We start from the raw sequence: 26,828 nt of genomic DNA, 5'->3' as shown, positions 1-26,828 counted from the left end.
GGGTGATCTTCGGCCAGTCACCAGGAGATGGAGAGTCCTAGTCCAGCCTTAGCTATGAAAATTGGGTGACTTTGGGCCAATCACCAGGAGACGGAGAGTTCTAGTCCTGCCTTAGCCGTGAAAGCCAGCTGGGTGACCTTCGGCCAGTCACCAGGAGATGGAGAGTCCTAGTCCAGCCTTAGCTATGAAAACTGGGTGACTTTGGGCCAATCACCAGGAGATGGAGAGTTCTAGTTCTGTCTTAGCCATGAAAGCCAGCTGGGTGACCTTCGGCCAGTCACCAGGAGATGGAGAGTCCTAGTCCAGCCTTAGCTATGAAAACTGGGTGAGTTTGGGCCAATCACCAGGAGACGGAGAGTTCTAGTCCTGCCTTAGCCGTGAAAGCCAGCTGGGTGACCTTCGGCCAGTCACCAGGAGATGGAGAGTCCTAGTCCAGCCTTAGCTATGAAAACTGGGTGACTTTGGGCCAATCACCAGGAGATGGAGAGTTCTAGTTCTGTCTTAGCCATGAAAGCCAGCTGGGTGACCTTGGGCCAGTCACCAGGAGATGGAGAGTCCTAGTCCAGCCTTAGCTATGAAAACTGGGTGACTGTGGGCCAATCGCCAGGAGACAGGGAGTTCTAGTTCTGTCTTAGCCATGAAAGCCAGCTGGGTGACCTTCGGCCAGTCACCAGGAGATGGAGAGTCCTAGTCCAGCCTTAGCTATGAAAACTGGGTGACTTTGGGCCAATCACCAGGAGATGGAGAGTTCTAGTTCTGTCTTAGCCATGAAAGCCAGCTGGGTGACCTTCGGCCAGTCACCAGGAGATGGAGAGTCCTAGTCCAGCCTTAGCTATGAAAACTGGGTGACTGTGGGCCAATCGCCAGGAGACAGGGAGTTCTAGTTCTGTCTTAGCCATGAAAGCCAGCTGGGTGACCTTCGGCCAGTCACCAGGAGACGGAGAGTTCTAGTCCTGCCTTAGCCAGAGAAAGACAGCTGGGTGATGTGCTTAACAGCTGTGGCAAGGAAAGTCGTAAAATGGGGCAAAACTCACTTAACCCATGTTTCACTTAGCAACAAAAACGGCCTCAATCGTGATCATAAGTCAAGGACTACCTATATACCTGTATGTGTGAATTCTGTATTCTGGAACGAAGCTGTTTATTTGCCTTTTTTTAAAATAGGCACCACTGTGGCCCTGCTTGTGTTAGCTTTGGGTTTTCTGCTGTCAGCTCAAGCTTCACCACAAGTTACTCTTGGCCCTGAGAGCCCACCGGGCCAAAACTCCACTTGCACAAAATACAGGTAAGAAGTTTTGATTCGCTCATTAAACCTTCGGGGCTCACGCAGCCGTTCTCAAATGAACCGCAGTATAATGAGCGTTCGCATTAGTTAAGAATGTACAATTAGTCAAGCATTTCAGGCTCGCAATTCACTAAGGATGAATTGTTCTCTGGAAATGAGGAGTCCAGGAACAGTACTGATACCTCTTTGAATATTAATTGGTGCTATTTAAATATCAGAAAAATAGGTCCTAATTATTTTCCTACAGTAAAGGTAACCACAACAAAGGAACGTAAAACAAAGACCCCTTTTAACCTACTACTCAAAACTGGAGTTTTTCAATTCAATCGTTGACAAGGCTGTTTAACAAAACTTTTGGGGTTTTTTTTTTTGTAGGAGATTGCTAAATAGTTCCAGATTATTATTTTTTTTAACCATGTACACGTTTGCCTTAGTTTTGATTTCTCTTCTCGTGTTATTGGTCTTCCATGAAGCTTAGCATAATTCTCATTTTGTGCTTCTTGTATCTTGGTACATGATTGCTTCCATATTACTAAATTAAGCTTTGAAAACAGAATCAGCAGCCAGGTGATAAGTTGGTTGCACAATTTAGGAAAACAGTTTAATGCATGTGTTTTGTTCAGATGTAGGCTATTTTAAGGGCAAATTGCAGGAATCTATTAGATGTGAACTCTTTAGTTATAAACATAGTCTCTGGATGATTAAAAGTTATTTTAACTCCAATTATGGAGTACATCAACAGAGAAATTAAACCTGAAATCTTAATGGATCAGCAAGAATTGTTGATAGAGATAGAGATAGATATTGGTAGATATAGAGACAGATAGGGATAGATAGGGATAGATAGATAGATAGATAGATAGATAGATAGATAGATAGATAGATAGACAGACAGACAGACAGACAGACAGACAGACAGACAGACAGACAGACAGACAGACAGACAGAGTGAGTAATTGCTAAAATATGCTAAAATGAGTTCGAGATAAGTATTTTTTTTAATTGTCCATTTTTTTCCTGCTGGGTTACTTTCTGCTACTGTTTGACTGTTGCATTGTGAGATGGTCTTCAATTTGATATAATATCTCCGTGATACAAAATTTAATATTGCATGTTACCCTCCCAAAATGTCTTCCTGCCTTTATCTCCGGCTGCTGCTGGGCATCTGATTTTGTTGTCAAAAGTGGGATCCTAGTGTGATCTTGTCATTCAAATTATCTGAAGCTCAGTCCGTTAAGAACAATCACGCAGATAACGCGTAAAAACGTTGGCACTGATAGACTCTCTTCCCTACCACGATAAGGAACTTGAGGATTTGCGGGTGATCGTGTTAGTTTAGACAAATCTGTATGTTCCTCAAACCCAAACTCCAGCTTTCAGGACCAATATCTCAGGGGCTGCCCCAAAGAAGAGGGAGTCAAGCTATTCTCCAAAGCACCTGAAGGCAGGACAAGAAGCAACGGGTGGAAACTAACCAAGGAGAGAAGCAACCTGGAACTAAGGAGAAATTTCCTGGAAGTGAGAACAATTAACCAGTGGAACCACCTGCCTCCAGAAGCAGTGAATGCTCCAACACTGGAAGTTTTTAAGAAGAGACTGGACAGCCATTTGTCTGAAATGGTATAGGGTCTTCTGTCTGACCAGGGGGTTGGGCTAGAAGACCTCCAAGGTCCCTTCCAACTCTGTTATTCTGAGTTCTAAAAACATAACAGTATTTTATAATGAAAAGCTTACGGTTTAAAAAAAAATGAAGGAATTGATCCAGAGATGATCAGAAGAGACCTTAAAATGCACGCTCAAGCTATTTTCCCTTGCTCTAATCAACATGTAATTAAAATTTGATTGGGAAGTTCATGCTGTTGAGCTGAAGGACGACTTGAGAATAAATCCTGAAATTAGCTGAGCAGTAAAAGCAGTTTGGGGGTTGTAGCCCTTAACCTAGCTTTTAGCATGTTTCTCTTTATTAAATCTCTAGTTTAATTTAAAACGCTGGAGGGTTTCAACGCAGAAGAGCGTTTACACGTCTGATGTTTTAGAAATAAATACGAAACACCATTTTTAGGATTAAAAAGATGGTATTTTTTGGAATATCCTTCCGTTCAAAGAAATGTAATCATAGTGTGGATAAAATTCATGTGCTTTAGATCAGTTCAGAAACACTGCAAATGCTGCATCATCCAGAGGGTCCCAAAAGATTTGAAATACCAACTGCACGAAGACAAAGACTGAAAGCTTTTTAAATTAAAGAGAGCTAAGTGATTGCAATAGTCATTTTCTAAGAGACTGGATGGATTCCCATAACTTCCCATCCCATTCCCATATTACTCCCTTCTTTGTTTTCTCTGCTTCTGTTAGCACAGGGACAATAGCTGGAAATATTTGCTAAAGCTGGATTTGTTATTAATGAAAGCAAGCAGGTTTTTACCATCCAGAACTCCCACACCTCATTATATATACATATCGCTTGGAAGATTCATCTGGTGCAGACTTTCTGCTTGAAATACTAAATATTTTTTTACAAGTACTTACATTTGCAGGAGGTCAAAGGCTGGTGCCTTTTGATATTGGTTAAAAGACTTGGGAGTAAATCCTGATCAGGCACCATTGCTTCAATTAATTTTAATTGCATTCCACAGGACCAGTTCCTTCTTTCATTAATATTTATTTAGAACAAGTGTTCAGTTTCATAATTGGAATATTATTTTTCTTGTTTCCCCCCCTCCCCCCAATTTTTCCACAGCATGCTTTCTGAAATTTTTTTTAAAATCTGTGTCTGCCATGGAAGGAGTTTCTCTCTGTAACTCAGTTGTAACTTCAAACGGTCACTAAACAGATGCTTGTAAGTCAATGACTACTGCATACCGCATACCTGTTAGATAGATAGATAGATAGATAGATAGATAGATAGATAGATAGATAGATAGATAGATAGATAGATAGATAGATAGATAGATAGATAGATAGACGGAGATAGATAGATGGAGATAGATAGATAGATAGATAGATAGATAGATAGATAGATAGATAGATAGATAGATAGATAGATAGACAGACTAGATAGATGGAGATAGATAGATAGATAGATAGATAGATAGATAGATAGATAGATAGATAGATAGATAGATAGATAGATAGATAGACTAGAGAGATAGAGTAGATAGATGGATGAGAGAGAAAGGTGATAGGTAGACAGACAGACACAGACAGACAGACAGATAGATAGATAGATATAATAGACCAGAGGTCTTCAAATTTGGCCCTTTTATGACTTATGGACTTCAACTCCCAGAATTCCACAAGTCATAAAAGGGCCAAGTTTGAAGACCCCTGTTATAGGACATTTAGCAGACAATGAAATAACAAGCTGTGTTAAAATTAAAAAAAAATGTATGCAAATGGTTTCTGAATACTGTTTTTAAAATGTGCATGTGAATTGCCAGTGAAAAGAAAGATGATTGGAAAACCTTTAGAAACAACACACGTGTTTTTGTCATTTAAATGTTGACATTCACCGATTTCCCATCTGTATTGTTATGGGAATATAGTTATTTGCCCATCATATATTTTTTTAAGTAACGCTGAATAATTCCCAATTTCTACTACCGATCTCTCCCACTGCAAGCGTTCTTAATTGTCCCACTAATTCTGTGTAAATTCGGAAACTATTATCTTTAATTGGATCTATGTCCGTTTTAATTTCAGTCTCATTGTTTGTTTGTTTTTTCTTTTACTTTTCATAAATTACGGAAATATTCTCCCTCTGACTGAGTTACAACTTTCGCCCAAGTTACATAAAGCCATTGATGAACCTAAGGTTCTAGGTCAGTGGTGGCGAACCTATGGCACGTGTGCCAGAGGCGGCACTCAGAGCCCTCTCTGTGGGCACGCGCACCATGCCCCGGAGATGGCAACCGTCCCTCTTTAACCAGCTGCCCACTAACCTGCCGAGGTCCCACGTGCCCGGATGCATCCCAGCATGGCTGGTTTCCCTTCCCCCCCCCCAGTCCCATCCCTCCTGGCCTCGCATGCTCTCCTTTTTCTGGGCACGACACAATGCATCGCCTCCTCAGCTGTCGGCCGTCCAGCTCAAAGGCGGCTTCTCTGAAGTGCTGGCGGCGGGCTGCGGAGCCCCAGAATGTGCTGGTCAAGAGGCTGGCAGGCTGTGACTGCTGACGGACACTGTCGGCCCCCATGTGTTCGCTAGCCTCTGTGTGCGAGGGCCGATGGTGTCAGGCAGCAGCCGCCCCGGCCCCTGCCTCGCCTTGCCCTGCGACAATGGCACCCCCACCTGCCTCACCTTGCCTCACCTCACCCTGCAGGACGAGCCTCCTGTTCTGTCCCCGTCGGACACACACACCCAAACAGCCAGCCGAGGGTTAAAGAACTTCTCCACACTTCAATCCACAGATAAGAAAACTTGGCAGCAGCTCCGTAGCTGCCTGCCAAGACTTTTACTCAGAGAACAAAAAACAATACACACAGTTAAAGAATTAAGTCCACAGCAAACTACTTCGCCAGAGATTCAGCTTTGTCCGTCACAGAGTCCAAATGGCCACCACCTCCCTTTTATAGCCTGTGGGGTGTGGTCCAGTGACTCAGCTTAATCTCTGGCACATCTCCTTTTCTGCTGTGCACGCTTGTCGCTCCTACGATGGCGTGGATCCAGCCACAACTTATCTTCATCACTATCTGAAACACCTGGCTCCTGGCCAATCTCAGAAACACCTGGCTCCTGGCCAATCTCTTCTCCATCAGGAGACACCTGAGGCCTTGCCAAAGAGGAGGGTCCTGGAGAGGGAGGCCTGGCCATCTCCTCTCCTTCATGTTCGGAGCCTTCTTCCTCCGATAAGAGGGGCTCACAAGACGGAGCCACAACACCTCCTGCCCACCTGCCCCACCTGCCAGAGACCCCCTGGATCTCCCCCAACCCTGCCCAGCCCCCGCAGGCATCTCTCCCCACGAGCAACATCGAGGAGACTGGCCACACCCAGTCTGCCATGACCACAGCCACGCCCACCCAGTGGGCCACACCCACCTGGCACCCGGAGATAAATAAGTGGGTTTTGGGTTGCAGTTTGGGCACTCGGTCTCTAAAAGGTTCGCCACCACTGTTCTAGGTTGTCCTTTGAGAAGCCAACTAACCGTTATTCTTATTTAATTTGACCCTTCTCTTTTAAAAGGTTGGCTTATCCCCATGACTTTTCATTCTTTATTTCAGCCATTGTAACGGGTGCATGCTGGATCCAATGTGTGGGTTTTGCTACAAACTGAACAAGTCGAGCGTTGTCGAGTCTTCTTGCGTGCCGGTTAGTAAGAAATCAACAATGGAAGCCGCGTGGGGCAGGTACGTTCCTTTTGTGTGGCTTAATTGTGTAAGAAATGCTTCTGGGTACTTTAGAAAGAAATGCAGCTGTTCCATTAGTTTTCAAGATGGTCTTTTTTCATTATACGAACCGTGTTGCACTGTGGTTTCTCCTTTGTCGTTAAAAAAAAAAAAAGAATCCTCATAAAAGCGCTGTAGGATACAATCAGTTGTGAGTGCCGATTTAAAGGTCACATCACTCTTCTTTTTTTTTGAACATCGGCGGCAAAAGGTACGTGGAGGAAAGTACCAAACCTTTCTCAGTTGCGTTACGCCAAGATTTTACTAGTGATCTGAAAAAAAGGCAGGCAAATAGCATTCAAGTAAGAGTAACCTAAGACAGGTAGTCCTCAAACCTACGACCACAGTTGAGCCCAAAATTTTCTGTCGCTAAGCGAGACAGTTCAAGTGGCTTTTTGCCCCGTTTTACAACCATGCTTGCCACAACTGTAAAGCAAATCACGCAGGTTTTCAGTTAGTAACACGATTGGACTTGTCAGAAGATCACAAAAGAGGGTCACATGACACACACACACACCCACACACACACACACCGGGACACTGTATGAGTCAGTTGCCGGGTGTTTGAATTTTGATCACGTGACCATGGATGCAGTGGTCGTAAGTTTGAAAAACGGTCAAAAGTCACTTTTTCCAGTGCCGTTGTAACTTCGAATTGTTATAAATTGAGGACTACCTGTAAGATTGGTGAGTATCAGGCTAGTCAGTGAATAGCTTACATATAGGGTCACTTAATGCTCCTAAATGTTCAGTTTGGTTGTGTAGGATGTTATTCTGTAACTGTTTTGAGGTTTAATTTTTTTTAATATTTATACAAATTAATCATATAGCTGAAGGGCTGGCATATGATTAATGCAGACATGCTATACAGTAATGGTGCTGAAAGCAGCATTTGCACATGACAATCTTATGACTTGGCCAACTTATTTGATGTGACTTTAATATTTTTTTTTTCGTTATTGCTAATTACCCATATTGGGAATATAAATGGACAGATAAAATTTTAAATTAAAAAATTGAACACTGACAAATCTATTGCAACAATAATAGCTTCCCCCCCCCCTTTTGCGAAGCAGGTCCAAAATTTATAAGCTTGTACATCTATTTGCAACCCAATTACTTATTTTCTTATTTTAATCATTAAATAACCTTTGTGGTGAATTTTACCTCAGTCAGTCATTGTTAGGGCCACACCGAACAGGAATTACTGTGGTAAGTCTGGTGTTGCCGTGCAGAAGCTTTAATTAGATGCACAGGAAACTTTTGCTGAATGCAGTATAATTTTGATTATATGTTATAGAAAACATTGCAATTTGTGATTGGGTTTTTTCACACAGTGCTTTTGAATTTCCATAACGTTTCCAGATGATTCTGACAGAAAAAAAAACAGGGCCTTAGCGCTGCCAAGGAGCTTCAGTGGAAGCAATTAAAATTCCCCGTTTTTTAAAAAAGAGGGTATAATAAGAATTCACACAGGAAACCTTGTCATCAGTCCAACCACGCAAAAAGTTTTTTTTTTTGATGGGCTAAGGACAGTATTTCATGTTTTTTATGTAATACTAAGATCTTAGTTTCTTAGCGTTGTGTCGGAAGGTGGTGAATAATTCATTTCGGAATTTAATAGCATTTTTCAAATTCCCGATGTCGGTTCTGGTAGAAAGAAATTTCATTCTGTAATAGCTAATGGATGAATGCTTCTTTGTAACCAAAAAAAAACTAAAGCTCAAGCATAGAAGAAAATGGCGATAATATAGAATATCATTTAATTTTCCTTCTCTGGGCTGCATACAGTTTAATTTGGAAAAAAAAACAAATCAGAGAAAATGTCTCTGGAGATTTTTAATCATCTAGGTCAGGGGTCCCCAACCTGTGGGCCGTGGCCCAGTAGTGGGCCCGGCCTGCTGGCCACCAGGCCGCGGGACAGGCCACCCCACTCGCACTAGCGCCGCAACCGCGGGGTGCAAAAACAGGACGTCGAACCATGCAGTACAAAAGGACCGCTGCTGTGCCTTGGGGCGCAAAAACGATGCCGCGGCACCTTGGGACGCAAAAATTGTCATGCATACATGCCAGTTGCCAAATGTTCTAAATTTTGACCCACGGGGATGCCGCAGCAGGTGTGAATGTGAAAAATGGTCGTAAGCCACCTTTTCCAGTACTGTTGTAACTCTGAACAGACACTGAACGAATCGTCGTTAAGTCCAGGACTCTCTAGTTAACGTTATTGACTTGAGATTAAATTTACTCTCTTGGCTTCTCAGACAGAATGCTTCCCGGAGTCTGAATTAGTATTCTGAAAAGCGTTACGCGGCTGGCCTAACGTGACCTTCAAAAAAGAAATAGTTATCTTTCCCCAACTCTTGTTGTGCCCATGAATGTGAACTGCTACTCCATGCTTCATTAAAACCCCTGGCAATTGGGAGCAGCTCGCCGCCGCCTCCTTCCCTTCCTTAATAAACCACCGTGCCGCTGCGTTATAATTTTCCTTATAGCGCGGAGTCGTTTTCTTTAAAGCTAATAGCAAGGAGCTGTGCGGAGAGAAAAGCTGCAAACTGCAACACAAAGAGATGTGTTCTCTAAGCCTGTGATTATGTGGCCTCCTTTTGCTGATCTCTTCCAAGGAAATGGACCCCGGAGGAAGCGAAGAAGCAGGGCCATCCTTAAAGTCCTTTGCCAATGTTTTGAAGCTCTGGGACCCACTGCCAGCACCCGTTTCTGGATCGCTGACCTAATGATCTACCTGATCAGCTTATTTCTATTTCTTCTAAGGCAGCGATCCCCAACTTTTGCAGTTTGGCGGACCGGTGGGGTGGGGGGGGGAAAGAGAGGAACCGGGCCGCGCAAGTGGCGGGCCGGCACGCACAGCTCGACTTGGGTAGGTTGACCTGCGCACGTTTGCACACGTGTCAGCCTGCCACTCACACAAATCGAACTGTGTGTGCATGTGTGGACGCTCGCCCGCAACTTGCGGGGCCCGGTTCCCAATTGGCTGCAACCCGACAGTGGAACCACGTCCCGGGGATTGGGGACCCCTAAGGAACTGCAATACTTTATATAGATATCCATATTCTTAATTTTAAGTCTCCGGCATTTAGTATTTTTGTACAAGTAGGAAACTACTGTAAACTAAAAGCTCTCAGAATAGCTAAATTAATTCCTCTCTTCCCAAACATAGCTGATCACTAGGAGTCATAAATTTGGTCATGGTTATCAAAAATAATAGGCTGCTCCTTAAGGAATGCCAATTTTTCCCCAGACACTTTTGCATAAATTAGTCACTTCCCTTCAACATAGCCTCATCAATCCTTATTGAAGCAACGGTTGTGTAGTTCACAAAAATAGAACACACCTGTTTCATGTCTTTCCAAAGAGAACAAAAAAGCTCAAAGGCTTTTCTGATAACTTCTAAATTCTGGAGGGGAGGGGGAATCAACTTGGCTCTCTCAATTAGTAAAAAGGAGAGAGTATTAAATAAAAGAATTCATCAAAGGTGCTGAAAATGCTTCAGCTACGCAAAATACAGGTGGTCCTTGACTTAGGACACACAACTGAGTCCAAATTTTCTGTTGTTAAGCAAGACAGTGGTTAAGTGAGTTTTGTCCCATTTTACAACCTATCCTGCCATAGTTGTTAAGAGAATCACTGCAGTTGTTAGTAACACGGTTATTAAGCGAATCTGATTAGACAACCTTTATTGTCATTTTTTTTCCTGTGGGCGCAATGGCACACATTAAAAATGAAATTTAGTTGCTTCCTGTTAAAGTGTACACATACATAACACACATTTAACAGATACTACATACAACATATGTATAGACCTACACACTTACACATAAGTAACATATAAATATTAATCACTGTCCATCTTGAGTACATAACGGAAGGAGGAAGCTTTAAGAGTTTACAAGGTTGACACTGTATGGAACAAAACTGTGGCTGAATCTGGATGTTCTGCTTCGGATACCACGGAGCCCCCTCCCAGAAGGTAACAAGGAAAACAGGTTGTGAAGAGGGTGTGTAGTGTCCCAGACAATCTTGCCGACCCTGCTCAAGCAACCCTTGTGTGCCATGTCCTGGATGGAAGGGAGGGAACTGCCAATGATCTTTTCGGCCGTCCTCACCACTCTCTGCACCGCCTTCCTGTCCGAAGCAGTGATGCTTCCAAACAAGACTGTGATGCTGTATGACAGGATGCTCTCGATCGTCCCTCTGTAAAAAGTGGTGAGGACAGTGGAAGGAAGATGTGCTTTTCTCATGCGACGCAGAAAAGGCAGGCGCTGCTGTGCCCGCTTCACCATTGGCTTTGCAAAAGGGGACCACGTGAAACCCCCTCCCCAGGACAATGGAGCCGTCATACATATGAGTCAGTCGCCAAGCATCTGAATTTTGATCACGTGACCCTGGCGATGCTGCAACGGTCATTAGTGCGAAAAAGGTCATAAGTCACTTTTTTTTTAGTGATGTTGTAACTTCGATGGGCGCTAAATGGACTGTTGTAAGTCAAGGACTAAATGCCTTTTATGCCTTTTATACCACTGCACCGACCAACTGCCGTTTCTTTTTTAAAGAAAGAAAGAAAGACCGTTCCATTGTGCTGATATTTCATTCCTGTGGGGATAAAACTTTATTCTGTCATCTGGGAACCTCGTGTTCACCTTTCGAACACTTAAAATAATTCAAGGCCAAAAAAACCCGACAACAAAACCCACCCTATGTCATCATCAAGGATGATTAATATAAATCATTGTCCTTTTGACAAACATCTCTTTTCTATTTCGGCAGAGTTGATTGCAGCTATTATAATTGTGTTTAAAGATAGCGAAGGACGGAAATAACTTTTATAATAATGGAATGTTTAAAACAAGGAGATGTGCAATTTCCTTCAAGATCATTCCTGATGAATAGAAGACCTGCAGAATAAATCTTGCCTTTTTAAATTCAAAAGCAGAGCCGGAAGAAAAACAGTCAGGGGGTGGAAAGATTTGAAATAATGGAATAAAAATCCAGGAAAATCGAATTATAAAAGGAACAAAATCCAGGATAAACAGAGGTAGTCCTTGCCTTACGACTACAATGGAGCTCCAGATTTCTGTTGCTAAAAAAGACAGTTAAGACAGGCCCGTTTTACGACCTTCCTTGCCACAGTTGTTAAGAGGATCACTGTGGGAAGGATTCCTGTTGGCAGGAATAGCCAACACTCCAGAAGACAGGTTTAGGATACAGGAGGATCTGGACAACTTGAACACTGGGCACTACCTAACAAAATGAAATTCAATGGTGAAAAAAGTAAGGTTCTACATTTAGGCAAGAAAAACCAAATGTACAGGTATAGTATTGGGGCTACCTTGCTCGATAGGAGTCAAGCTATTCTCCAAAGCGCCTGAAGGCAGGACAAGAAGCAACGGATGGAAACTAACCAAGAAGTGTAAATTTTGGGCTCGGTTTCCTGCCTGAGCAGGGGGGTGGGACTAGATGACCTCCAAGGTCCCTTCCAGCTTTATTATTATTATTATTATGACTTGTGGTTGTAAGAAGGGCTCCCTGTAATGTCCTCTCCTATGTGTCCACCCCACTTCATGCCTCTGGTTGTGGGATGCTATTTTTGTAGGGGTGTGTGTGTGTCTATCGACCCCTTTGCATTGCTGTCGGATCAATTTGAGACAAATGTGTTGTGTGTGAGCACTAAGCAAACTTCCCAGTATGGATAATGGCGGCAATCATATGGATAAAGCAAAGCTAATGAAAACGACACTGTTGTGACCCCAATCACACTCCAATTTCCTAGCCAGTTGCTTAGTGTCACAATAAATTGCACGCAAGCTGGAGACGAGGAACTTTTTTTTTTTATTCCCCGCTGACTTTCTGTTCATCTGATGATGTTGTTCCTCTGGGCCGTGTCCATACAGGTGGTCCTTGACTTACGGCCACAATTTTATGTTGCTAAGTGGGAAATTTGTTAAGTGACTTTTGCCCCGTTCTACGACTTGTCTTGGCCCACTTGTTAAGTGAATCACTGCAGTTGTTTAATTAGTAACCCAGTTGTTAAGGGGATCACGCAACCCCCGGGATGCTGCAACTGTTATAAATGTGAACCAGTTATCAAGCATCCGAATGTAAATCTATGTGCCGCAATGGTCGCAAGTGTGAAAAACGGTCGTAAGTCACCTTTTTCGGTGCCGTTGTAATTTCGGCCCCTAAGTGAACTGTTGTAAGTTGAGGACTTCCTCAACATTGAGAAAAACCTAATAAAACACCGTTTTATCAATGAAATCCCAGAAGGATTTGTGCAACGTGAATAAAATTAAACATCAGAGACTCCTTATGCAGTTGGAAGAGGTGTCAGCCTGCTGAACCGCATCCTCCAAATGCAATTTGAAGCACGCTACAAAATACACAAACGGGTTGCCTCGTGTAATGAACGTGTCATGTCTTGTTAAAGGGACAAATGAAGCGTGCAGCGTGCTGGATGAGTGCTTACACAATCTGGTAACCATTATTTATTCACCCAAAAGGCAGGTCCTCGTTCACACAGCCGCCAGGAGAATACTGCTCTGCTTACTTGATCGGGCTTTTCATCCATTGGTAATATTTTGGCTGGAGCAGCTGTTAACCGTGTTTTCCCGAAATTAAGACCCAGTCTTACATTTATTTATTTATTTTGCCTCCAAAAGAGGCACTAGGTCTTAATTTCGGAGAATGTCTTACCTTAGGACCACCACAGCCAGGCTGCCCACACCCCGGCACCTGTCGCGCCGTGGCTTGACTTCTGCAGTTGCTTGCTGCCACTTGTGGCCGGACGCCATGTGGAGTATTGCGCCGTTGCCGCTGCTTGTGCTTCGGGCCACTTCTGTTACTCGCAGCAGGAGGCCACGTGGCGCTTTGGGCGGAAACGGCCCGAAGCGCCACGTGGCCCCCTGCTGCGAGCAACAGAAGTAGCCCGAAGCACTGCCGAGCAGTGGAAGCAGCCCGAAGCGCCTCGGGACCTGCCACAAGCAACAGAAGAGGCCCGAAGCGCTGCGAGAGTAGGGGAAACGGCCCAAAGTGTTTGCGGCTGGACGCCATGTGGCGCATTGCGCCATTGCCGCTCCTCCCGGCAGGATGCCACATATGTGCTTTACGCCGTTTCTGCTGCTCGCGGCAGGACACTGGGTGGCTCTTTGGGCCGTTTCCTCAGTGGAAACGGCCCGAAGCGCCACACGGCCTCCTGCCGCAGCAGAAGCGGTCTGAAGCGCGGGAGCAGCCGGAGCGGCCCTAAGCATCATGTGGTGTCCTGCCGGGAGGAGCGGCAAATGGCGCAATGTGCCACATGGCGTCCGGCCACAAGTGGTGGCAAGCAGCCACAGAAGAAGTCAAGTAGCGGCGCGACAGGTGCCGGGGTGTGGGAGGCCTGGCTGTGGGGGTCCTACCGGTAAAATAAGCGGCGTGCGTGGGGCAGTTTCCCCCCTCCTACCCCCGCCCTAGCTTGATTTTTAGGGATATGCCTCGCCCCCAAACTAGGGCTTAGTTTTGGAGTAGGGCTTCTATTAGGCCCACCCTCAAAAATCAAGCTAGGCCAGAGTTTGAGCAGGGGGTTGGACTAGAAAACCTCCAAGGTCCCTTCCACCTCTGTTATTCTGTTACATCTGAAGAATGCTTAAAGGGCCTTCAGATTCAAAGGAATTTTCTAATTTAGTTGATTAGTTATATTTTTGTTTGACTGCTCCATCTCGATAGATAGATAGATAGATGATAGATAGATAGATAGATAGATAGATAGATAGATAGATAGATAGATAGATAGATAGATAGATAGATAGATAGATAGATAGATAGATAGATAGATAGATAGAGGCAGACAGATATTATATTGTTATGCTGGTCCTCTAGAATCTTAAAGAATGTGTGAGGCTATTATATTCCTTTTTCTGCAAAAAAAAACCCTTTTAATATCTGCTCCCTTTGAAAGATTTATAATTCATTATTCCAAAATAATTATTGTTAAAAAAAAAAAGAGATATGGGCCAGCTTTTTCAACAGCAGCTACACCGATTGAAAACTGAAACATCATCTTATTGATATATCTCCAGAGGTGTTGTTGTTTTTTGTTGTTGTTTTTGTTTTTAAATATAAATTGGGAGGGAAATGCTAAATTCCGACATGTCACTTTTCTGTCGGCTGTGACAAATATGCTCAGAAACCCTGAACTTTGGGGGAGATTGCAGGGGCTCTGGGAATTATGTTGGAGGGAGAAGCTAATTAAATGTGACAGTTTGGAAAAACAACCACCTGCCAGTTTGACTTTTTGATCCCGGGAGACGGGAAGCTGGGAATGGATCTTGGAAACGAGATCAGCAAAGCAATTAGAAACTTAAGAAGGATCAAGGCACCAGTTTAAAGTTAGGGAAACGTTTGTTGACCGGTTATTTTGCTTTTCAAGGCATCTTATTTTAGGGGGCAATTGAAAAGGGGGGCAATTCCTGAGGAGAAATAAATTCAGGGAAAGGGTTGCAATCCGCTTAGACCAGGGGTAGGCAACCTCGGTTCTTTTATGACTCATGGACTTCAACTCCCAGAATTCCTGAGTCAGCATAGCTGACTCAGGAATTCTGGGAGTTGAAGTCCATGAGTCATAAAAGAGCCGAGGTTGCCTACCCCTGCCTTAGACCAACGTCCGGTCACTTACATGTTTTTGAGAAGGAATTAAGAGACAGAGTATTTTGTGTGTGTGTGTGTGTGTGTATGTGTGTGTGTGTGTGTAATAATAAAGTTGGAAGGGACCTTGGAGGTCATCGAGTCCAACCCCCTGCTCAGGCAGGAAACCCTACACCATTTTGGACAAATGGCTGTCCAGTCTCTTCTTAAAAACTTCCAGTGTTGGAGCATTCACCACTTCTGGAGGCAGGTAGTTCCGCTGGTTAATTGTTCTCACTGTCAGGAAGTTTCTCCTTAGTTCCAGGTTGCTTCTCTCCTTGATCAGTTTCCATCCATTGCTTCTTTTCCTGCCTTCAGGTGCTTTGGAGAAGAGCTTGACTCCCTCTTCTTTGGGGCAGCCCCTGAGATACTGGAAGACTGCTATCATGTCCCCCCTCGTCCTTCTCTTCGTTAAACTAGACCTACCCAATTCCAGCAACCGTTCCTTATATGTTTTAGCCTCCAGTCCCCTGATCATCTTTGTTGCTCTTCTCTGTACTCTTTCTAGAGTCTCAGCATCTTTTTTACATCGTGGTGACCAAAACTGGATGCCGTATTCCAAGTGTGGCCTTACCAAGGCCTTGTAAAGTGGTATTAATTCTTCACGTGATCTTGATTCTATCCCTCTGTTAATGCAGCCCAGCACTGTGTTGGCTTTTTTGGCAGCTGCAGCACACTGCTGGCTCTATATATTTAAACACTATATATTTTTAAACACTAGATATATTTATATATATTATATAAACACTATATATTTAGGTTGATTGCTGTGGGATAGATATGAATCCCGTTGAATGCCACCAACACTGCATAAATACGGGGAGGCAAGCCCCACATTCACTAGCATTGTTGTTTTTCTATTTGTGCAACAAAATGTCCGCAAGACAACAGCCAAGATCAGAGAGCCCCACGGACTCTCATGTTTCATAAAATGTCTGCCCTTGCCGCCATCTTGTCCCTCAGACGAGAGAAGATATAGGTAATTTAATTTGTAACGGCCTTAAAGAGAGATGGCAATTTTGATTATACTTCTTGGATGCGTAGACAGATAGTCCCGACGTAACAACGGTTCATTTAGCGTCCGTCCGAAGTTAACAACGGCCCTGAAAAAAGTGACTTTGGACCGTTTTTCACCCTTGCCAGCCATGTTGCATCCAAATTCAGAATGCCCGGCAACTGACTCATATTTATGACGGTCGTAATGTCCTGTGATCTCCTTTTGCGACCTCCTGACTAGCAGAGTTAATGGGAAAGCCAGATTCACTTAACAACCGGGTTTTAGGTAACTGAACAACTGCATTGATTCACTTAACGACCATGGCAAGAAAGGTCATAAAATGGGGCAAAAAAACCCCTCAGTTAGCAAATGTCTCACTTTGCAACATAAATTTTGCGCTCCATAAGATAAGATAAAGATAAAGATAAAGATAAAGATAAGATAAGATAACCTTTATTGTCATGTTTTTACTGTGGGCACAACGGCACACATCAAAAATGAAATTTAGTTGCCCGCTCTCAAAGTGAAACACATACATGACACACACCTAAAAATACTATATACAACATATGTATAGACCAGGGTTAGGCAACCTTGGCTCTTTTATGACTGGTGGACTTCAACTCCCAGAATTCCTGAGCCAGCCATGCTGAGGGGAAAGGGAGAGGTTTCCAAGCTGAGCCATGCTGGCTCAGGAATTCTGGGAGTTGAAGTCCACGAGTCATAAAAGAGCCAAGGTTCCCCACCCCTGGTATAGACCCACACCCCTACACATACATAACAATAAATATTAAATACCGTCCATCTTCTATCTGCTTAGAGAGGCGATAGAAATAAATGCATCATTTTGTTCCCTTCCAAGCTGCTCCCAGCCCCAATTTATATTAGTGACCTGAATAAAGTTTCAATTTAAATAAAAGTGTTGGGTACACCGAGGTCTGGGCTTCAAAGGAATATTAATGTGGGATTGTACAAACACCTTTCTATTCGGATGTGCCTCTGAGCTCTCTCAGAAACCATCCCAGCTTCTGCAGATGGGTTTTTTTTCCTTTTCTAGTGACAGCGCATCCCACTACACCAGTATTTAACACTGTGATATAGATTTTATTCTCTGTCCCAATTATTTCCCAGCTTGCCTGGCGCTGCTACCTCTGCGGTGCATCTGGTTTGGAAACCCAATGCGCGGCCCTCGACATCATCCAACGATTGACATTATACCAACACGGGACCTTATTCAAATGATGCTGCCTCTTTCAGAGCTTAAGGGAGGGGGGAATCATCTTTATACGCAAACATTAATATTAACTCTTCAAGTGCCAAACATAATAGAGTGGAAAAATATCGGTGCTAGCCCTGTGTTCAGAAAAGCAGAGTAACAGAGTAAACTGAGTTGGAAGGGACCATGGAGGTCTACTGGTCCAACCGCTCAAGTAGAAGACTCTGCATATAATAAGGTTCTGCAAAATCTCCATGTTTTCATCATCATCATCATCATCATCATCATCATCAATAATAATAATAATAATAATAATAATAATGTTGGAAGGGACCTTGGAGGTCTTCTAGTCCAATCCCCTGCTCAGGCAGGACACCCTATACCATTTCAGACAAATGATTGTCCAATCTCTTCTTAAAAACTTCCAGTGTTGAAGCATTCACAACTTCCAGAGGCAGGTTGTTCCACTGGTTAATTGTTCTACCTGTCAGGAAGTTTCTCCTTAGTTCTAGGTTTCTTCTCCCCTTGATGAGTTTTCACCTGTTGCTTCTTGTCCTGCCTTCAGGTGCTTTGGAGAATAGCTTGACTCTCTCTTCTTTGGGGCAACCCCTGAGATATTGGAACACTGCTATCGTTTCACCCCTCATACTTGTCTTCATTAAACATGCAGAATTTTTCCCCAGTTAATGAAATAATAGAATAACAGAGTTGGGAAGGATCTGGGGAGGTCTTCTGGTTCAACCCATTTCAGAGAAACGGCTGTCCAGTCTCTTCTTTAAAAACTCCACAACTTCTGGAAGCAAGCCGTTCCACTGGTTGATTGTTCTCGCTGTCAGGAAATGTCTCCTTAGTTCTAGGTTGCTTCTCTCTTTTGATAAGTTTCCCATCCATCCATTACTTCTTGTGTCTTCAGGTGCTTTGGCAGAAGAATAACAGAATAGCAGAGTTGGAAGGGACCTTGGAGGTCTTCTGGTCCAGCCCCCTGCTCAGGCAGGAGACACTATATCACTCCAGGCAAACAACCGCCCAACCTCTTCTTAAATACCACAATTTTGGGAGAAAAGCCATTCCACTGCTTATTTTTTCTTATTGTCGGGAAGTTTCTCCTTAGTTCCAGATTGCTTCTCTCCTTGATCAATTTCCATCCGTTGCTTGTTCTGCCTTCAGGTATTTTGGCAGAAGAATAATAGAATGGCAGAGATGGAAGGGACCTTGGAGGTCTTCTAGTCCAACCCCCTGCTCAGGCAGGAGACCCTGTACCACTCCAGACAAACGACCGCCCAACCTCTTCTTAAATACCACAATTTCGGGAGAAAAGCCGTTCCGCTGCTTATTTTTTCTTATTGTCAGGAAGTTTCTCCTTCGTTCCAGATTGCTTCTCTCCTGGATTAATTTCCATCCGTTGCTTCTTGTTCTGCCTCTAGGTGCTTTGGAGAATAGCTGGACCCCCTCTTTTTTGTGTGTCAGCCCGGCATTGTCACGGGTTTTGAGCTTACTTGGTGATTGCCTTTTGCACCTTCTGTCCATTTTAATGAGGAATATTTTCTTAGTTCAGAACGTCAGCTGTTCCGTGCATTGATCCCGGCGGACGGCGAGATGATAAACCAAGTAGAATCTTTTCCCTGCTACATTGACAAGAAGACATTAAATGAGTGGGCAGCTGCTGCCACTTTCTGAAATGGACTACCCCAATTATAGTATTGTTTGCTTCCTTCAAGACACTTCAGCAGGGATAATCAGCCTGTATTCATCGCTGCGCACCTGCAAAAAAGAAAAGAAAATTCTAAAAAAATATATATACTGAAATTAACTCATATGCCGCGAAGTTGCTGTCCTATTGTCCGTGCTTTAAACTGATGTCAAGGCAAGGATTTGGCTAGCTAGCCACGGTGATCTAGGAAGAAACTGGGTGTTTTGAATGGTGGCAGTTTGCAGAAATGGCTATAAGATATAGCCATCAATGGCAGAAGAATAATAGAATAACAGAGTTGGAAGGGACCTTGGAGGTCTTCTAGTCCAGCCCCCTGCTCAGGAAGGAAACCCTATACAATTTCAAACAAATGGCTGTCCAATCTTTTCTTAAAAACCTCCAGCGATGGAGTACCCACAACCTCTAAAGTCTAAAGGCAAGCCATTCCACTGATTAATTGTTCTCACCGTTAGGAAATTTCTCCTTAATTCCAGATTGCTTCTTTCCTTGATTAGTTTCCGTTCATTGCTCCTTGTCCTGCCTTCTGGTGCTTTAGAGCAGGGGTCTTCAAACTTGGCCCTTTTATGATTTGTGGACTTCAACTCCCAGAATTCTTCAGCCAAATTTTCCAATAATTTTGATGGTGTAGATTTGGGATTGTAATGTGGTGCAGTGTTTTTTGTTCAGTTCATAAAAGCATGCATACAAACATCCATCCATCCATCCATTCTTTTCCCTCTTACCAAGGAAGTGGATAAGTTTAAAAACAACAAAATAAATAACTTGACAAAACACTCATGTGGGAAGGCAAATATTCATGGGTCTGTACTATGCTTCAAAGCATTTTTTCGGACATTTGATTTGAGATCCTATTAGAAGCACAGCTGTGCTATACTCCAGTAGTGGGACTGGAATTATACTTGTGGGAGCCATTTATTTAGCACGGTGCTATTCTTCAAGATCCTGAAGTTGAAACTCAAGTACTTTGGCCACCTAATGAGAAGGAAGGACTCACTGGAGAAGAGCCTGATGCTGGGAAAGATGGAGGGCAAGAGAAGAAGGGGACGACAGAGAAGGAGGGGGTTGGATGGAGTCACTGAAGCAGCAGGCGTGAACTTAAATGGACTCCAGAAGATGGTAGAGGACAGGAAGGCCTGGAGGAACGTCGTCCATGGGGTCGCGATGGGTCGGACACGACTTCGCAATTAACAACAAATTCTTCAAGATAAAGGCACTTATTGCCTAGATGCTCTTAGTTTTAGACAGTGCAAAACTGAGATTTTTAGGAAGATTGGATAGCCATTTTGTCTGAAATGGTCTAGGGTTTCCTGCCTAGGCAGGCGGTTGGATTGGAAGACCTCCAAGGTCCCTTCCAATTCTTTTATTCTGTTATTCTATTATTGTTCCGATTGAGCTCTTTTAAGTTTCAGCATTTCCCAGTTCTCGTGTTCTTTTCCAGATGTTTCCACACAAGAGCCAAGGCAATGCTCATCCGCTGGTATTGTGCTTCCCCTCAGACAGAAGCAGAATTGAGCTATTTATTTTGCTCGTAGCCTTATAGCCCTCGTTTTGCTGTTTTGGTTTATCTCGTGTCCTCCTTGGTTCTCCTAAGTTCTTAGGAAATGTAATTTTCTCCAAAGATCCAGTGTCATAAGAAAAACGGATCGTGACATTTTTAGACCTTTTGGAAGTATATTAATAACGTTCTACTATAATAACATTCTGAAAAATCTCCGTATTTACATGCAGAACGTTATTCTAGATAACAGAATAACAAGAGTTGGAAGGGACCTTGGAGGTCTTCTCTGCTCAAGCAGGAGACCTTATACCACCTCAGACAAATGGTTGTCCAATCTCTTCTTAAAAACTTTCAGCGATGGAGCATCCACAACTTCTGGAGGCAGGTTGTTCCACTGATTAATTGTTCTAACTATCAGGAAATTCCTCCTTGGTTCTAGGTTGCTTCTCTCCTTGGTTAGTTTCCATCCGTTGCTTCTTGTCCTGCCTTCAGGAGCTTTGGAGAACTTGTTGACTCCCTCCTCCCTTCTCTGTGGCAGCCACTTAGGTATTGGGAGAGTTACTATCCCAAATTGTAGATCTCAGAAGAATTTACATTTGCCTTAGGTTCATCAATTTAAATAGGTTGCAGAAGTCAGGGATGTCTCCCTACTATTGAGAAAGGAAATAAACATCACTTTGAAAACAACATAATTGCATTTGGAATCAAGCAGTGGGAATATTATTTTGAACTGCCTGAGTAATTTCACAATAAAGTATATTTCTGATATTGTTCCAAAGATTTTACACTGAACATGCCCAGTGATCCATTATCTACTTTTAAGCAGAAGCTACTCAATTTCTCTCAGGAGAAGAGTTAGGCTCTATTGATTATGAGTTAACATTGTGTTATAACATTGTGTTCTTGCAAATAAGCATTGCATTTATCTTCAAATGCCTTTCTTTCTTTCTTTCTTTCTTCCTTCCTTCCTTCCTTCCTTCCTTCCTTCCTTCCTTCTTCCTTCCTCCCTTCTTCCTTCCTTCCTTCCTTCTTTCTTCCTTCCTTCCTTCCTTCCTCCCTCCCTCCCTTCCTTCCTTCCTCCCTCCCTTCTTCCTTCCTTCCTTCCTTCCTTCCTTCCTTCCTTCCTTCCTTCCTTCTTGCAGGTGCTCCAATGAAACCAAACTCAAAACGGAAGGCATATTTTGGGCTTATAACTTCTGTCCAACACCGTATTCATGGACCGCACTGTTGGGACTCATATTGTACCTGGTTTTCTTTGCACCAGGTAAACACATTTGATGAACTTAGAGTACTTTTCTTTGACGAAAAGAAATTGGCTGTTATCCACCGGGAAAACCCAAGTAACCCTGGTCAAAATCTTAGGCGTCTGCATTTTCACTTTTCACTGTGAAAATAAAATTGGAAGCACTGGTTGCCTTGCCTTTGTTTGAATACACTATCTCCTTGACCATTTCACTTTGTTATTTTATAGTAGGGGTCTTCAAACTTGGCCCTTTTATGACTTGTGGACTTCAACTCCCAGAATTCCTCAGCCAGCGGGCCTGGCTGAGGAATTCTGGGAGGGGTCTTCACACTTGGCCCTTTTATGACTTGTGGACTTCAACTCCCAGAATTCCTCAGCCAGCGGGCCTGGCTGAGGAATTCGGGGAGGGGTCTTCAAACTTGGCCCTTTTATGACTTGTGGACTTCAGCTCCCAGAATTCCTCAGCCAGCGGGCCTGGCTGAGGAATTATGGGAGGGGTCTTCAAACTTGGCCCTTTTATGACTCGTGGATTTCAACTCCCAGAATTCCTCAGCCAGCGGGCCTGGCTGAGGAATTCTGGGAAGGGTCTTCAAACTTGGCCCTTTTATGACTTGTGGACTTCAACTCCCAGAATTCCTCAGCCAGCTTGACTGGCTGAGGAACTCTGGGAGTTGAAGTCCACAAGTCATAAAAGGGCCAAGTTTGAAGACCCCTGTTTTATAGGGTAAGGGAAGAAATTCTGCTCTCAAACTGTGGGTGTAATCAATTCCAGGGTGGATAAAAATGAACGAACGAAGAAAAAAAAACCATGTACACTTTCCTATAGACTGAGAATCTTCCTTTGAACACAACGATAGACATAATAGCTAGGGGGGAAGCTGGATTCTGTTAACAACTAGTGATTTGCCATGGCTTAACAACCATTTATTTTATTTATTTATTTATTTATTTATTTAATTTAATTTATATGCCGCCCTTCTCCCAACGGGACTCAGGGCGGCGCACAACACATTTAAAACAAAACATAAATACATTCCCCCCCCAATAAAACCATGGCAAAAACGGCCGTAAAATGGGTCATGACTTATTTAACAACTGCTTTGCTTAGCAATGAACACTTTGGACTCAATTGCGGTTGCAAGTCAAGGGTCACCTGTACTAGGATGAATGTTCTTCATGTCACTGAACTACTATTCAGCTTGTCTTCCACCATTGTTAATCATTTCTAACTTTTCCATCTTTGTCGATCGTAATCGTTTGAGAATGCCCAGTGAAAGTTACTGATTGGTTATTTTCAATTACATGTCACAAGGAATGGGACCGATGCCGTGGACAATCAATTCCGAAATTTACCCCCTTTGGGCGAGAAGTACGGGAAACGCGTGCTCTTCTGGTGTCAACTGGATTTTCAACGTTCTGGTGTCACTCACCTTCTTGCACACAGCTGAATATCTGACCTATTATGGTAAGGAATTTTTTTCCCCTCTTCAAACAAGACCCAGAACAATTTAATTTCGGATCGTTGGAGGTTTTAGTTTTTTCATTTTTTAATGATTTTGCTTGGCAACTTAAGTTCTCCCCTTGATAGGTGGACTTGATGGGAGCTATAATTAGAGATATAGATTAAGATAGGGGTCTTCAAACTTGGCCCTTTTATGACTTGTGGATTTCAACTCCCAGAATTCCTCAGCCAGCGTGCCTGGCTGAGGAATTCTGGGAGTTGAAGTCCACAAGCAGGGGTCTTCAAACTTGGTTCTTTCGTGACTTGTGGACTTCAACTCCCAGAATTCCTCAGCCAGGCATGCTGGCTGAGGCATTCTGGGAGTTGAAGTCCACAAGTCATAAAAGGGCCAAGTTTGAAGACCCCTGGATTAAGATGTGTGTTGTGCACAGCTTCAGACTTGGAAGGAGACACACTGTTCATAGCATATGTTGTGGCCACTGACATTAAAGGTAGTCCTTGACTTACAACCTCTCATTTAGTGACTGTTCAAAGTTACAACGGCGCTAAAAAAGTGACTCATGATCATTTTTCACACTTACCACCGTTGCAGCATCCCCGTGGTCAAATGATCAAAATTCAGACACTTGGCAACTGACTCCTACTTACGACGGTTGCCGTGTCCCAGGGTCACGTGATCCCCTTTTGCAACCTCCTGACAATCAAAGTCAACAGGGAAGGCAGATTCACTTAACAGCCATATTACTAACTTAACGGCTGCAGTGATTCTCTCAAGACCTGTGGCCAAAAGGTCATAAAATGGGGCAAGACTCAACTTAACTTACGTTTCGCTTAGCAATGGATCAATTGTGGTCATAAGTCAAGGACTACCTGTATATATATATATTTAATTGTAAGTGGCCTAGAATCATTGACTGAGTTGGGTGGCTGTAGAAATTTAAGTAAGGAAGGAAGGAAGGAAGGAAGGAAGGAAGGAAGGAAGGAAGGAAGGAAGGAAGGAAGGAAGGAAGGAAGGAAGGAAGGAAGATCAATATAATGGCCAAGAGGAAGCAGGACAATTGGGGAGGGAGGGAAGGAAGGAAGGACAGTGAGGGGAAGGAGGGAGGGAAGGAAGGGAGGGAGAGAGAAGGAGGGAGGAAGGAAGGAAGGAAGGAGAGGGAGGGAGGGAAGGACAGGGGAAGAAAGAAAGGAAGGAGAGAAGGAAGGAAGGACAGTTAGGGGAGGGAGGGAGGAAGGAAGGAGAGAGAGAGACGGAGGGAGGGAGGGAAGGACAGAGAGGGGAAGGAAGGAAGGAAGGGAGGGAGGGAATATTAGGTTTGTAGGCGTGTCCTTTATATAATGTTTTGAATGAAACCTGTGTAATATTTTTGAAATATGGATTTTAAGAGAAGCCTTAGATTAGTGGTTCTCCATCTTTTCTTCACGACGGACCCCCTTTAAAAAACCTTTTGTGGCCACGGACCATGGGTGGGGGGACCTCCCCCCGAAGACTTAACTCAAGATTTAAATCATAACATTTTATTTCAAGCTTTTACGGACCCCCATGTGACAACATTGTGCCCCCCCCAGGGAATCCCCGGACCACAGGTTGAGAACCACTGCCTCAGAAACTTCCTTTTTAAAAAACAAAAAACAACAACTATATATTAACCTTGTGTGGGGTGGCGTGTTTTTGCTTTTTTGAACTGCAGGAGCTTTCTTTCTTTATGCTGGATTTGCGTTCGTGGGCCTCCTTTTTCTCTACGGCTGTCTTCCGGAGACCAAAGGCAAAAAACTAGAGGAAATCGAATGCTTGTTTGAGACCTCGCTATGTACATGTGGCATTCCCGAATCGGAGGACGGGAGATATATTGAGTATATCCGGGTGAAGGGAAGCAATTATCATCTCTCTGACAACGACGCCTCTGACGTGGAATGAATTTCGGCCGCCGATCGGTTAGATCGTTCTAAAGCCTCGGTTGAGGGATCCTGAAGGAGCTGCTCTAAGTGACCATCGCTGGTCTGTCTCTGGTCCGCTTCTCCTTCCTACTTGCCTGTGTGGAAAAAAACAACAACGGTTCCCTGTTTTAAACCATGTCATTTGTGGGGGGAGGGAAATAGAAATAAAAATCCCACATCCTCTTTTATCAGTTAGTCAGAAAGCGATCGCCGAGAAGAATTATCCAGAGGGAAAGATCTTGCGGAGCGGAAGTTACTCTCTGAGGTGATAGAAGCATTCCTGTTCTGGACGCTGCTGAGGTCCTTGAAACTTCGAGGGATGAGACGCCATCTTAGTTGACCAGCTTGAGGGAAAAAATATATAGATGCTCGAAAAGAACAATAAGTCAGAAACCAGATGATTCATAAAAGCAGTTAGGTGGACCTCCAGATTTGGTACAAAGGTCACCGCCATCTCTTAAGAGTAAAACAGAAGGAGGGGGAAAATTGTAACTTATTTTAATGCTAATTCCTCCTTTTGGAGAAAATTGTAACTTATTTTAATGCTAATACTCCTCCTAAAAAAAGATAACTGGCATTGTGTGAGGAGAAAAAGCAGCTTCCTCCGTGGCTCACTTCCTGTGGATGCGCCTATCTTTATAAATCATTCTTTCCATCTCTGTTGCTTTTCCACAAGGAAAGCGGAGATCCTAGGATTACAACCTTTTAAACGATTTGTGGTCTGTGGCATATCAAGGCTCTGGGCTTCCACCAGGCCCGTAGAGAAGATTTTGCTTCATCTTGGGTGTCTTCCTGGTCTGGATGGTCAGAAATTCGTATTTATTTTTTTTCCTACCCTGTAAATCTCAAAAGGCAATGCGAGAACCTGATCAGAGCTTAATTCTAAGCAAAGAGTTTGGCTTTGAATTAGCACAGGATTCAATTTAGAATAGCAAGGGAATGGAGAAGGATGAACTGGAATGTGATGGCTTCCGTTGTTCTTAAGAAGAAAGATACTATTCTTTCTTCTAGATGATATTGTCATCAGATCCTTGCAGTTCAACTTGGCCATCAAGTCTTTGAGTTTTCAGATTTTATTTGGGGTGACCTATTTTTGGCAGAACGAAAGGCATTTGCTAAACCTACGGAGGCCTTGTAGGACCCCTACTGTCTTTCGCTTAAGGGCAGACGTTCTTCCAGGATTCACAAAATGTGGGACTCACAACAGTAACATCATAAAAAGGGGTGATTATTTTTTCAGGGGAGAGACCTGTTAATCATTGACTTATGTCAAACCTAGAAGAAGAAGCCTTACTAATTTTTGAAACTAATCCATCACCATTCTCCCTCCTAAAAAAGCCAAATCAGAAGCAATTCATTTGCAAAATTTATCAGGTTTTGGGCAATTGCACAAGGAGGGTTAAGGATAGCTGTGAGTCAGTATTA

General features: G+C 43.5%; 1 protein-coding gene across 1 annotated transcript in view; it reads left to right on the top strand.

Moving 5' to 3' along the window:
* SLC2A13 (solute carrier family 2 member 13) overlaps window positions 1–25,383 on the top strand; it is a 68,903-nt gene extending 43,520 nt beyond the window's left edge. The window contains exons 6-10 of the mRNA XM_015825672.1: window positions 1,165–1,285; window positions 6,504–6,629; window positions 21,903–22,024; window positions 23,316–23,468; window positions 25,157–25,383. Of these exons, the coding sequence (XP_015681158.1) occupies window positions 1,165–1,285; window positions 6,504–6,629; window positions 21,903–22,024; window positions 23,316–23,468; window positions 25,157–25,383 (749 nt within the window). The remainder of the gene's footprint in view (window positions 1–1,164; window positions 1,286–6,503; window positions 6,630–21,902; window positions 22,025–23,315; window positions 23,469–25,156) is intronic.
* The last annotated feature ends 1,445 nt before the right edge of the window (window positions 25,384–26,828 follow it).

The sequence above is a fragment of the Protobothrops mucrosquamatus genome, unplaced genomic scaffold, assembly GCF_001527695.2.
Source record: "Protobothrops mucrosquamatus isolate PMUCROS unplaced genomic scaffold, P.Mucros_1.0 scaffold2750, whole genome shotgun sequence".
Taxonomy (NCBI): domain Eukaryota; kingdom Metazoa; phylum Chordata; class Lepidosauria; order Squamata; family Viperidae; genus Protobothrops; species Protobothrops mucrosquamatus.
This window is presented reverse-complemented; position numbering and strand designations above follow the sequence as displayed.